This window comes from Apteryx rowi, unplaced genomic scaffold (assembly GCF_003343035.1).
Source record: "Apteryx rowi isolate R43461 unplaced genomic scaffold, aptRow1 scaffold_2, whole genome shotgun sequence".
Taxonomy (NCBI): Eukaryota; Metazoa; Chordata; class Aves; order Apterygiformes; family Apterygidae; genus Apteryx; species Apteryx rowi.
Window position 1 is genome coordinate 5,534,242 of NW_020448307.1, and position 14,160 is coordinate 5,548,401.

General features: G+C 38.8%; 1 protein-coding gene across 1 annotated transcript; it reads left to right on the forward strand.

Moving 5' to 3' along the window:
- The first annotated feature begins 8,164 nt into the window (after positions 1-8,164).
- Positions 8,165-9,289, forward strand: LOC112964859 (neuropeptide Y receptor type 6-like). Its single transcript, XM_026063455.1, has one exon. The coding sequence runs from the start codon at positions 8,165-8,167 to the stop codon at positions 9,287-9,289; it is 1,125 nt and encodes a 374-aa protein (XP_025919240.1).
- The last annotated feature ends 4,871 nt before the right edge of the window (positions 9,290-14,160 follow it).

Sequence of the window (14,160 nt, forward strand, 5' to 3'; positions counted from 1 at the left end):
CATTTCTTGTTCCACAGAAGCTCTGTAGGGCATTTTTTTGTCTTGCCTTTACATGACTGACATTTAGCTCTGTTTGAAAACAGCAGGAGGAGTTATGCTGTGAAGTTCAGTATGTGCCTGCCAGAAATTAACTGTAAGAGACATCCATGCTATTTAAGGAATTTAAAAATGAGGTGTATAGGGAGCTAGGTGTTATAGATCCAAAACAGCAATCTAGAAATGATATTTTTAATTCAGAAAATACAAATTGTTATTACAGTTTGAAATATGCAGGAAAATTGAAACATACTGAGATGAACAGGAAAAAAATCTTGTTTTGACCATTTAAGTATTTCTTAATTAACAATAAGACAGTAAATTTTTCACTGAATGAGAACAGCAGGATTTGGTGTTCACAGTGGCATTATAAAAAAGACTTTAGTATGGAAAAAACAGAGATAGAAATTATCCTATTCCCATAAAACAGAAGAACTATTCAAATAATTCATGCTTTGGCAGAGATCATGCTTAGCCAAACTTCAGTTGGAGAAGTTCTAGAAGGCTACAAAGGATCAAATCAGGGTTTGGAAAGTGGAAACAATTATAAAATATGAATTAATGCAATCACACTCTTACTACAATTATTCACATATCTCTTTTTCTGTGAGAACACTGAAAACTAACTTGGCTGACCCAAAAAATAAAGATGCTAACCCTCCAGCCGGAGAGTATATCAATCTCCATCTCAGTTTTATGCCAATGGAATAAGGTCCAGAAATCAGCTGAAAGTTCACGGCATGATATAATTCTAAAAAATGAATTTGCTAGTATAAGTAACTAATTTAAAATTAAAGCAGATTTTAAAACAGTTGACTTTTCATTCTAGACATGACCTAATTGAGAAGTAAGGACCAGAATGAAGAATCCAGGATATTGCAAATGCTATTCTGTAAAACTACACAAAACAAAGGAGTGAAACTTAAACTCCAGCTAGTGTACTTGAGTGATTTCTGTGATAATTCTTTCCAATTAGGAAAAAATATATTGTGTATTACGGATTAGTGTTTCAACTGACACATATACATCAATCCTTCTCTATCTGCATGATCTTGAAGAAAAAACTACAGTGCACACTTAGTTATTTTCAAAGGTTGATAGTTGGATCAAATCATAACCTATTTGCTGAATATAGCTTGTTAGGGGGTTAATCACTCCATGGAACAGGAAAACTTGAAGGGGTTGGGTTTTTCTCCATCATAGCACGTTATCTTTCCTTCCTAACATTAACTTGCACATCTGCCACCAACGTGAGAATGGAGAGGAAGAGTTAATTTATTCTTGCTTATTTCTCTGTGCCTCTTTGATGTGCTATAAAGGTTAATGCTTATTAGGAAGAAATACTCCAGATCCTTCAGAGATATTACAGGTCCCTGAGCCAGCTTTTAGCTGCTCTGGCACCAATTTTAAAGAACTCCTTTCACCTAGGAAGCTGAGAAATTGTGTATATACAACTGACTAAATATAGCTTGCTCAAGAAGGGGGACGAAACAGCTAGGAGCAAAGACTGCTGCACAGCTAGAGGGAGAAGCAACCTCGCAAAAGCTTAAAATGGTCAGCTCTCATCAAAGGCCTCTGCTGGTCAAGGAATCATGTATATGGCAAAGCAAAAGACGATCTGTGCCGCAAAGGACTAAAATGCTAGGGAATTTTTCCATCAACAGGCTGTTGCTAACTTTTGCAGATCACTACAACCTTATCACGCACTTAGAGTTTGAAATACTGCTTATTATGGCCCCTGCAATCACTTACCCTGGACTTTCATGCTGCCCATGGTCCACATGCCATAGTTTGGGAGCTAGAGGAACAGTATGCCTCTGTTGTAGTCAAGATGAGACTGCACTTCATATACACAGAGGCAGTTTAGTTATAAACTGGCTAGCTCAGATGATATTGCCTGGAGCTCTGTGCTTGTAACAGCTAATTGCTACCTAGTTTAAAGCTGGCTTGGGAACATTTACACAAGCTGAGGTCATGCCTTCAGCTGCAGTACAGCTTGGAAATGATGTTCCAATTGACTTTAATAGGAATATCATACCTGGAAAGCTTCAGGATCAGTCTTTTATTGAAATAATTCTGATGAGTTTATCATCAGGATAGTGACTGGGATTCAGCATAGGGAGAATCAGTATAGTGATTTGGGGGCTGTGGGGGAGAGGGTTGTAAGCTGAGGGAGAAATCCCTATCTAAACTCTTAAAAACCATCATCAAAACTTGTAGAAGTTCCTAAGATATAAAGTTACCTCTGAACTGCTGAAATATCACAAAGGTGAGGTTACTAAGTTCACACTTGAAATTGGCTCTTCTTAGCCAATTGCAGTCTTATCTGTAATATTTTTAATTTTTTGTTATCAGATTACATATAAAGTTTGCTTCACACTATTTTTCCATCGCTTTCATTGAGCAATTTAGATCTAATGTGATGGTTTATATAAAGTAAATACAATTCTGCTATCCATTAACCTTTTTGGCAAACAGACTCTACAGAGGTTGGCTGAAAACAACAAAAACCTTGATCCCTTCGTACAAAGCCACAGATTCCACGTAGTACATGATGCCTTTGACGTCAAGCATGAACAGACCAAGAGCAGCTACACTTGCAAGCCTCTGATGTCAGATGTGATCTAATTCACAACAGCTTACAATAAAATTAAGCTGAGGAAGGCAGCAGACTAGTATAAACGTAAAACCAATGAGATCGCACATTGTGCATTTAATCTTTCCACAGGTGAAAGTTTGCATACAATGTTATACCAGAAACAGAGACCTATGTAAATAAGCAGCCTGACTTTTGTTTGAAATTTGTAAGTGGAATCCGAACACCACTTAATTTTACTGAAATAGCCTTTATAAACACATGATGCATTTTTATGATCTATTCTGGTGCTTATCTAGCACATTTCAGGTTTAGGTCTTGTTTTACTTCCTGGGTTAAGCTACAACCAGAAGCAGAAACTCTAAAGTACTTTGGAAAGGCTTTTTTAATAATATTTTTGACATAATCAAAACCAGCAAGTGCTAGAAATATTTTAGAAAAGTATATTCACATGGCTTGATAATAGCATTTTGGTTAAAATTTCAGAATTCACAGACCACTCTTAGAATAAAAAGTAATGGGCTTAAACTAACGTGAGGGCAATTGAGGGGAAGGCATTAAGAAAATCTTCCTAACAGTAAATTAGGCACTAGAATGCATAATCTAGGATTGCCACTGATGTTTAAAAAACAGGTTAGCCAAATACATCAAGAACAGATATATTAGAAGCAGGAGGATTGGCTGAGCTCAGAGATTCCTTCCACCCCTATTCTCTACAAATATGATAGCATTACAGTTAACAATATTTTCAGATAATTTGCTCTCACCTGATTCTCTAGGTACAGCACCAGTCTCACTCATCTCCAAAATCCTACTGCTTTTCAGAATCATTCCCTCTAAAAACAAAAGCAGTAAGACATACTCCAGTACTCTCTCAAATGTTTTGTCCGGAAGTTTCCACTCTCCAATTTATCAGGGAATCCCCATCTACTTTTCCTGAGTCTGTCCCCAAACACATCCTGACTCCGGACAGTTTTCTACTGCCACTGTGTTTCTCCTGCTGAAGAGGCACAGGATGGTTCAGCAGGAGACACATTCTGGGGAGTAAAGGGCCACGGGCAGGAACGGAGGAATTTAAAAAGCAATGTACCAGACAGCACGTCCTAGGAAAGGCCAGTTACTTTCCTGTCCTATAAACATCCCCACTAGTTACTTAATAGGCAAATATAATTTTTTCTGATGAACAAGTGATTACAAAAGGTGTTGACTTTTTTTTGGAAAAACAGTAATAACAATAAATTCCCTTTCAGCACGTGCTAGTACAATATGCCATGATTTTTATATCTCTGCAGTAAAAGCTAAAATACCAAGTTATAGTGGAAATATCATGAACTTAATTGCAGTAGAGCAAATGATACCACTTAATAGGATGTGCAGGCTCTAAGCAGCTTACTGTAGTGTATTTTCATATCTCCCTCAGTCAAAAAAGCAATCAGCCATCTGCAGATGTTTACACAAATGAAATTCAACATAGGTTCTTAGAAAAACATTTGCACTACAGAACAGATAAGATAATTGAAAACGCAATTGGAAGATGATGTGTTTGACAGGGCGGAGGAATGACACACGGAGAAGGAAAAACCATCCCCATGACTACTGGTCCTTTCCCCTCCCTGCTCATTGCTGTTTGCCTCTTCTCGGATTCCAGAGCTGGTTTTATTCCTCAGCAGCCTTTCTACAGACTGGTGGCTTCAGTCACAGTTGGAAATTGTGAAACTGTGGTTTGTTTCAGAAAGAGAAGAAAGGAGAGTTTAAATATAGCTTTAGCAGCAGATGGCTCTGGTTTGGATTCTTTTATACACAAAGAAGATGTGTTTGCTGGCTTTATAATTAACTCAAAAAGGGAAAAGAAAATTTGTTAAAGACAGAGTGTGGATATGACTTGAATTTTTCATCAGGTAAGAAGTCAGAGAATCCATAAACCTGAAGGAAAAAGTTACTGAAATATATCTTTTGAAGGATTATTTTATACTGTACATCCTACATTTAAAATTGAATGGAAAATTTCATCCAGATTTTATCTATGCAATACCTTGGAACTTAATTAACAGATGATGCTTTCAACCAAAACATTTATTGGTCATTTTGACGGGATGGGACTACCTATTTTTAGAATAGGTAAGAAAGTGCTCAGAGAAAGAGTCTTTTTAAAACTCATTTGATTTTAAACTATGCTTTTAACTTTCTTTTGCTTCTACATGATTCAGTAATGTTTCTGTATCTAGAGGAATGAAAGCACTAGGCTAAGTGGATTGTAATTTCTTATATTGGTAAACTCTCACTATTTATGACAGAGAATCTTATTTAAAATGCAAGGATTAGGGATTGAAGTAAGTAATACAGACACTAGTCCTCATATTAAACACTTCAGTGCAATTCTGACATCAGCTACAGTCGCGGTTCAAGGATGTTCATTCCATTAATATTTATGAATCTCAATTCATAAACAGTTTTAAAAATGTCAATATGAATTACAATGTCTTTCAACATGCTGCAGTGCATACTAGTGTAGTTTATTTTTCTAATGCTATGAATACTTCAGATTTTTAAACAAGACAGGTACAATGGTTTTATTGCCAAGGAAATGTTTAAATTACCTTTCAGAATGTCATGTACTAAAGAATACACTTTTTAGCTTGCAGTACAAAGTGAATAGTGAAAGGAAATTAATCTTTTTCCTGAAAAAAGAATGCCAGCGTAGATGATCAGTGTGTCTAAAGCTAATGTGCTTAGTGAAATGATTAGAAGCTGAGTAAAGGGGCTTTCCTTAAAGGTAGAAAGTGCCAAAGAAGCCCCAAGACCCACAATGAATTCCTGGGAGAGAACATCCTGCACTCACTATCAAACCCTGTCGTGCAGCCATGGATAAATAAGCAAGAGTAGCAAATAGTGCATAAAATAATACAAAACTGGCTCAGCCTCATGTCCTCCGAGTCCCTACAGCTTCTCCTGCTTACATAAAAAGCAGGGAAGGGGAGAGCTTGCCTTTGAAGGTATCTTGTTTCCATGCCAGATCCCCTGCTAACACCTGGTCTTTTCTTAAAGGACAGGGTTCAGATCTGTGCGAGGCAGGTGAGGATGATGGACAATGCAAAGAGGAGAATCATCCTTGGGATGAGACAGGCAGACTTTACACTCTTACACTCCCAAGAACAGGCAGCAAGGCATGTCAGTGCAACATTTGCCACTCATTGGCTTCTTGTCCTTCCAGCACGTGCATCCTTCTGTGTGGTAAATCCAGCCAGGCGATTACTGCTGCTCTAAGGCAAAGTAACGTACAGTGACTTCCAGGAAATACGTTGCCTGAAGGTGCTGTTTGCCATGGTCTTCATGCACCCAGCCACGTCACCTCTGCCCGCAGGGTCTGACTGCGCTGGCTTCAGAATCCCTTCTCTTTCTACTGAACTCAGCACAAGGAGGGGTTTCGCAAGCTGGGGTACACAGATTAGGGGACACAGCTCTCATTCCTGACCTAGAGGAGTAGGGACACCTGTGAAGGACACCTGAGCCACTAGGCTTCCCAGCTTCTGCAGTGTGGCTCTGCAAGCTTCTATGCCACTCCCTCAATATAGCTGTTAACAGGGTCAGCTAGGTTATTTAGGACGACTTCAGGGCCTAATATACGACTGTTTGAATTTATGTGACTGATTTGGAACACCAGGGTCATATATAGCCACATAAACATACAGTCATTCCTCAATCCAGCATGACTGCCCCAGTTGAAAAGTACATTTTTAATCAGAATTGGAATGGTAGTAGATCCTACAAATGCTTTTTTCACAGACTCTTAATTTGAAGCACCCAAACCAATGTCAAGCGGAAGTATCAGAGTAGAGCAGTCCAGGATATAACTCCGGCTGAAAAAGTCTTTGGTTGGTTGTGGGTAATGAAACAGTTACAAAAATCATAGGTCTCGGTTTAGCCCTGAGTTTGGTGTTTAATCTTGTGCAAGCCACTGAACATTTTTTATTCCTTGGTGATTAAATAATGGCAGTCATTTCTGTAAAAAGGCTGGTAAGTCTTCTACAGATGCACAAATTATTTCTATTAATGACACGAGGTACCTCCCCCGTCTTGTGCATCCTCTAACTTTTCACTGCTTCTTCATCCCGTTGTCTCCTCAGGACTCTCACACTACGGAATTTATTACTAGGAGTGAAGAACTGACTTCCTTCCAGCTAATTTTCCAGTAATTCCTACTTCCAAAGGAATTAAGGTGAGTTAAGAGTTATGTTTTGAAAGGTGTATACACAGGGGACATATTTACCCATCTTTCAATTTTAAAAGCAACTCTTACATCCTTTTTTTTTTTCTCCCTCTCCTTTCCCAGGTTGGAAACAGCCTCCTTCTGGCCAGAAGGCTGGTGAGCCTTTGATTTGAGATTAACTTTTTAACTCACTGCTAAGTTCAAACCCATCAAGATATTCTGCTGAACCTAATTCTTCCCATTAATATTAGTTTTATAACAACAGGAATGTATTAATATATCTATATTAATCTCGATAATAATTAATATAGATTTTATAATCTATAAAAAATAGATTTTTGCTTGACACCTGTTTAAGTTAGATCTGAAAGACGAATCAACTCTGCGTCTCTGGAGTACATATTGCATTTAACCACAGTAAATGTTTTGGGTATCATTTGTCAAACTTCTACAACAATGAACGGTGTGTAAGGAAACAAAAAAGACAACCTCCGGCAACTATTGATAAGGAAATAATTGTCTGGATAACTAAGATGCAATCTCTGTTTGGCTTACATTTTTCTCAGATTAGACTGAGTGATAAGGACATGTCATCTTTAACGTATACATATGCAGAAAAGGAAACTCCCATAAACATGTCATTCATAAGTGTGTTGAATATCACTTATGCTCAAGCACACATCTTTTTGAATTAAGTTGGAGGGATTTTGCATATTATCTCATTATCACATTGCTGTATAGTTTTAGAGAAAAAAAAATAAGTGTGATGTCCAAAGTTAGCCATTTGATGGCAGAACCTGATTTTTCATTTTTCTGATAATAAAAAAGCAGCAGACCTGTCTCATCAAAATTCCTCAAACCTTGCTAAATCTTTGGCTGAGACAAATCTTAAAATATTTTGTCTTAGAAAGCAAAATTTATCTGCAGTTGATAAAAGCGGGTTTGTATGAAAATCATCATGTAACTTAAAACAGAGCTGTCACTGCTATTTCTCATACATCACAGTCAGTTATGTAAAAGAGATCTATGGTTCTGTAACACTATCAGTGCAGAAAAAGTAGTATCAACCCCCATACAGATAACTATACAAAAACATGAATACTTTACCATTTGCTTTTCTTTTCAGGATTCTTCACTGCTGTAAGCAATTGTGAAACTTTGAGCAAATCTAATACAAAGACCAAATACAAAGATAGAATCATATTAATCATAGCCTTGGAAAGCTCCAAGCAAAATATCTTACAAATAGTAAGGGGAGGGACACACACAGATATACGTGCAAAATCTTTATAGCTAAGTTTTGTCCACAGTTTGGGAGATGCTTCATGATGGATAAAGCCATTCAGCATCCTAGTGAGGTTTTGTCTAATCAAACTATCTCAAACAACAGCTATTCTCAGTTTTTAAACTTTGATACATGTCAACCTTCCTTCCCTGCAGTATTCTTGCTTATTACAGCTTACAGTTTAGTTACAATAGTAGGGCTTTTTGGAAATCTTTGCCTGATTATTATAATAAAGAGACAGAAAGAAGCGCAAAATGTTACAAACATCTTGATTGCCAATCTCTCTTTATCGGATGTCTTAATCTGTATCGTGTGCATTCCTGTCACAGTTGCATATACCTTAATGGACTACTGGATATTTGGGGAAGCTATGTGTAAAATAAGCTCTTTCACACAAAGTATATCTGTCACAGTCTCCATTTTCTCACTTGTACTTATTGCTATTGAGAGATACCAGTTAATTGTGAACCCACGTGGCTGGAAGCCTAATATTTCCCACGCGTACTGGGGAATTATTCTCATCTGGGGGCTTTCCCTTATCATATCCATTCCTTTTTTAATATTTCACCAATTAACTGATGAACCCTTCAAACATCTATCTTTCCATAGTGACTTCTACAAGAACAAAGTCGCTTGCATCGAAGCATGGCCATCTGTTATGGAACGACTGATTTTTACCACTAGTCTATTGGTTTTCCAGTACTGCTTCCCACTGGGGTTTATTTTTATCTGCTATCTCAAGATATTTGTATGTCTCCGGAGGAGACATGGTAAAATAGATAGGACAAGAGAGAACGTGAGCAGACTAAGTGAAAACAAAAGGATTAATATGATGTTGATATCAGTTGTTGTGACCTTTGCAGCTTGCTGGTTGCCTCTCAATATATTCAATGTTGTTTTTGACTGGAACTATGAGGCACTAATGAGCTGTAACCATAATCTAGCATTTACACTGTGCCACCTCGTGGCGATGATCTCAACTTGTATCAATCCCATCTTTTATGGATTTCTCAACAGGAATTTTCAGAAGGATTTGGTAGTATTAGTTCACCGCTGCAGATGCTCAGCAGCGCAAGAGGAATATGAAAACATTGCCCTTTCAACTCTGCAAACTGATATATCTAAGGGATCTCTAAAATTAAATACTGCCCCTGTGAATAGCTAAAGTAATACAACAGCAGTTTCCAAAGCATTGTATTTTATTGCAAGTGACCTTATTTTGTAGGTCTTGTTCCTGTTACTGCTAAAGTTGGAGGCAATTTTTGCCATTTAGTTCAGCAAAAACAGGAGTACGCTCCCAAAGGCACACTGTCAGCAGGTGCTTTATGACCATATTAATACTAATAAACCACTTACAAGAGTTTTAAAGATCAATAGCAATGGATTATCAACAACATTAACATCTTACTCTCAATCCACAATTTTCAGGTCACTGACATAGTGCCTTAGCACCAATAAAAATGTTTCCAGCCAGCCAGCGATGCAGCTGACCTGCCTAAATGCCTGGCTTTGCCCAGGAAACCATGAATCCTATGGCACTCCCAACTTCATCAGCCTTTTCACAGGCAGTTTTCTGGCCTTCTAATTTTTCCGCCCTACATTCGTCCCATCTCAGCTATCCGGTTGTCCTGCACAACAGCTTTTAGGCGGTTTACACAAGGGAAGACCCCTAAGTTATCCTAAGCCTCCACCAGCATCATCTTCTCAGCCCTAGCACATCATTTGCTTTGGTTTAATACCAGTTCAGCCTAGAAATTGTCCCTTCCCCAGGAAAAAGGCTAGAGTTAGAATTTCTCTTTTCAAGTGAGACTAATACCAGCCTCATTTGATGCACTGCAAATTCCACCCAGCTTGTCACTGTTCAAGATGAAACATGCACTTCATGTTTCTCCTAATAGCATTGTGCTCTGCTCCGACTCACCGGTACAGATTTCTTTATTATCCTCACCACTAGTCCTTAAAACAGGCCTTTTGGAACCTCCGTTATCAAACAAACAGGCTACAAATTCAGAGTAACTCATTTGTTTCAGCTGCTTGCACAGATTATGGGTTTCTCTTTGAACAGAAAATCAGTTTTGTGCTTTAATTTCAGAAATATCTTTCCCCACATCGCTGCCTTAGCAAGAGGCCGTGCTTGAGGCAGATGCAGGCATTTTTGCTGGACTATGTTGGAAAATATTTTTTTCCATGATGCAGGGCACGGAAGCTCAGAGGTGTAACACTGAAAACAATTTCTCTCAAACTAAAACATATTAAAAATAATTTTCCAACTTGGTCATAAAAAATAACTGGATATATTCTTCATCTGCTCTGTGATGCCAACATAAATAATCGGTTATAACTGTGGTTTAAATAAGATGCTTAGAACACCTAAGTCCCACAACTCACCATCTTAGGAGTTAACTTACGTTCTCTTGTTCAAAGTAGTTAAATATAATTAGCTATCTGTATCACTAAAGCCTTTCTTCTCTTGAGTTCTAACAGCCTTGTTTGTTTCAATACCTGTATGTAAAATTCATTTTAATCTAGTCTCTAATTTTAACAATTTACCGGTATCCCACTGAAGCAAAAAGAATTAACGTTCAGATTACAACCAGCTCCTTGATGTTTATTGTACAATGAGACTTACCTCAAGGATATAAAATTCTCTTGGCAGGGACCGTTGTTTGCCGCGTTCATACGGCCCTTCAAAGATGTAGTCGGGCCATAGTTCTCTTGTGCTGTTCCTACAGCACGAGCGCCAACCGCCAGCCCCGCGGTGCTGCCCCGGGGAGCCTGGCGAGCAGAGCCTGGCGAGCAGAGCCGTGCAAGCTCCCGCAAGCTGGCTTCAGCGTTAGGCGCCTCCCGATCCCCGCTGAGCTGCCGAAACCTGGGCCTGATCCCACTGCAGTCACAAGGGCAGCGCTACTCACAAGGGTAAGAGCAGCAGAATTAGTGACACGGCAGTCAAGGATCTGAGTGACAGATGTGGATTAGCTGTGACATAATTTGAGATTTTTTTCTAATTAGGTCAGATATAATGCATGTGAAACAGAGTGCACAGGTAAGCGCAACTTAAACACCCGCTTTGTGCATCACAGAGGGAAAAACAGGAGACAGCTAAAAATTTTAGTAAAAGCTAACGATCAGACTGCTGACAGGATCCTAGTATTGTTTCTATTACTTCCAACCCTCAGTCAATTAAATTACTGAGCTCTCTTTACTTTATTGCTGATATACCTCATCTGCTTGTCCGGAGCAACAGACATTAACCAGGTATGAAGCAGTAGCTCACAGTGAACAACGCTGCTGACACAGCATGCGTAACCGGAGGGGCTGGTACACGCATCTGGGGAAGGGGAGGTGATGGAGTGCGTTCTCTGTTACACGGCTGCAAATCCTGGGTAACTGCGTGATTAATTATCTCCATCTCACTTGCTTAACTGAGAGCAAATCTGATTCTAAAATTTCACTCCTCTTGGAGATTCCAGTACCGATGCAGCAAGCTGTTTAACACTGTTACAAGATCATTCACGGAACAGACTATTTGAACAAACTACAGTGCATACCTGCTAAGGGCTAGATTATCAACGAGCTTTCTCAGAGAGTTTGGAACACAAACCTCTGTCACAGTCTGTCTTAAATTTAAATACACTTTTTATAGCATCAGGGCCCATGCTTAAAGCAGTTCCCAAGCACCTGACATATACTCCAATTCATCAACATTAGACACAATAGTTCAGATTACTCTTTGTTCTTGTCATGTCAAGTATCTCAGGTAGTATTTAGTGTTTGAATCCCACGCGTGAAATGAGCCTAAGTGGCTCCCACACCAGTATCCCAATCCTGTAGGCATGCCCAAGCGTGCTTAGCTTTGTAGCATAGATGTTGTTAAGCATCAGGCTCCAAAGTGGGAAGCACTGTAAATGTATAACTTTTCATGCCGGGGAGCAAATGTCTAAATACTTCCATTACAAAACTGCAGGTTTAGAAAATTCTCTCCTGTTACACCTAAGCCAACTTGACAAATACTATGTAGTTTTGCCTCATTTTCCCTCTTAGCAGTTTTCTGAGATGAGCAAGATTGTGAAATCCTGCAAACGTGTCATTAACAGAACATCCCTGTGTGCAAACCTGAACTTGAAATAAACACAGAGAAAAGGCCTACATATTTAACAGTGATCTTCTTTAGAGCTCAGCAGTTTAAGTACAGTCATGAGATGAACACTAGACAAAATTATATGGTCAGTGGGCCAGCAGAAACTGCCGTCGTTACATCTGAAGGTCAGGAATGCTGAGGGATCCTCTCCCTTTACTGTCTCGCCCTATGAGTGCTTAGACAGTAAATTTCTGTGACATTAAACAGTTAAACAAGAAAAGGTTGCTATTGCTTTTTGGAGCACCAGTTGTCTACTCCTGACATCCTGATCAGAGATAAGCAATCAATTTTTCCAGTCTGGCTCTTGGCATAAGAGCGTGCTTCGTTACCAGCTGGAAGCTCTCTGAGCAGCGAGACTGCTTCAGAATCCAGTGTGAATAATAACGCTTGTGCCTTGATTTCTTCTTGTTGTTTCTTCCTTAGCCTTTCATTCAAATCAAGTGCTGACACTCCATTTCTGCTCTGAGCATTCAGTTATCAAGTATCTCTTCTCTTAATGCTGCACTTTCAACAAATCACTGCTCACTGAACAGAGCATCATCCTTGTCTTGAAGATGTCACCCTTCATGCCCTCGTTACAGGCGCTGCCTTTATATGCAGCCTGATCTCTAATTTCCAGACAAGTCAACAGGAGTTTATTGACTTTAATAGGAACAGGATCAGATACGCAAAAAGGTTATTTGTTTTTAATACATAAACGTCATGAATTCCAGTGTGCTGTGGTAGTGATAAATTTGTAACTGTGCAATATACAATATTTAAAGACTACTCAAATCACAATATTATATGGCCAAATGTTGCGTGTGTTAGGTAATGCTGAGAGATTTATTTTCCCTTGTTTTATTAGTATAGCAACTAGACAAAGTTATAACAGTCTTGCTCACTAGAGTGTTAAGTTTTGTTACATGATGTAATCTAATGGAGCGCTGTGAGCTTCACTGGGGAAGCAGAAATATGGAATTTTTAAAAAAATCACTGCTGAGACTTTCTCTGTATATTTGGATAGAGTTCTCCTATACAGGTACCCCTTCTAGCTTTCTGTATGTAAAAACCTGCATCACAGCTTTGTTCAAGTGGGTTGGTCACGTAGACCAGAGCAATGTATTTATGAATGTCCTTGTAAATGAATGTATCCGTGTATGTACTTGTATTTTATGGTTAATTGGTTTAACTGTAAGCACATATAACTTGAGTTAGATACCTGAAAAATGGCATTCATTGTGAAAGTGATTCCACAGACCAGACAGCTCCATTGATCACTGACGGTAATTATGTACCCGTGCAAAAGCAGTGCCATTGTTGTGTGCTGTTTCCACACTTTGATTCTTCCTACCTACTGACAAATAAATAGTACCCTGTATAAAACTGCTCTGTTGCCCAGCTGGTAAATACTACTGCTCATAACTGTAATAGGACAGTTCTCATACAAACAGTTCTGGAAACTGGCTTAGCATTTCACATGTTCACATATTTGATAAACAAAATTCAGGGAAAAATTAGTTATTTCCTGTTTCCAGAAGAGACAAGGACTTAAAAACACTGGAAATTCTCAGAGTTATAAATGCTTAACAAGAACTGATGCAAACAGCTAGAGAACCTTCTTGGGGCTTATGCTGTTGACATCTTTTCTGGTGAAGGACAGGGTCATAAAACAAGGAGGTTTCAAGTGAATTCATGCCTGAAGGACAGAGCAACTTTTTACTACGGTACCTTATGATTTCTACTCAAATATAATCAGCATGTTTGGAATGCTGTTTTCTTAGACTTTTTGCAGATACATTGAATAATCTTTGCAATTTGTCAGAGTGGATTTCCTTTCAACAGCTCAGGAAATTTTATCTGCAGCACAAATACTGAAAGAGCTCTCCGAGTGCTGCCTTGCGGCCTAACAGGTACAT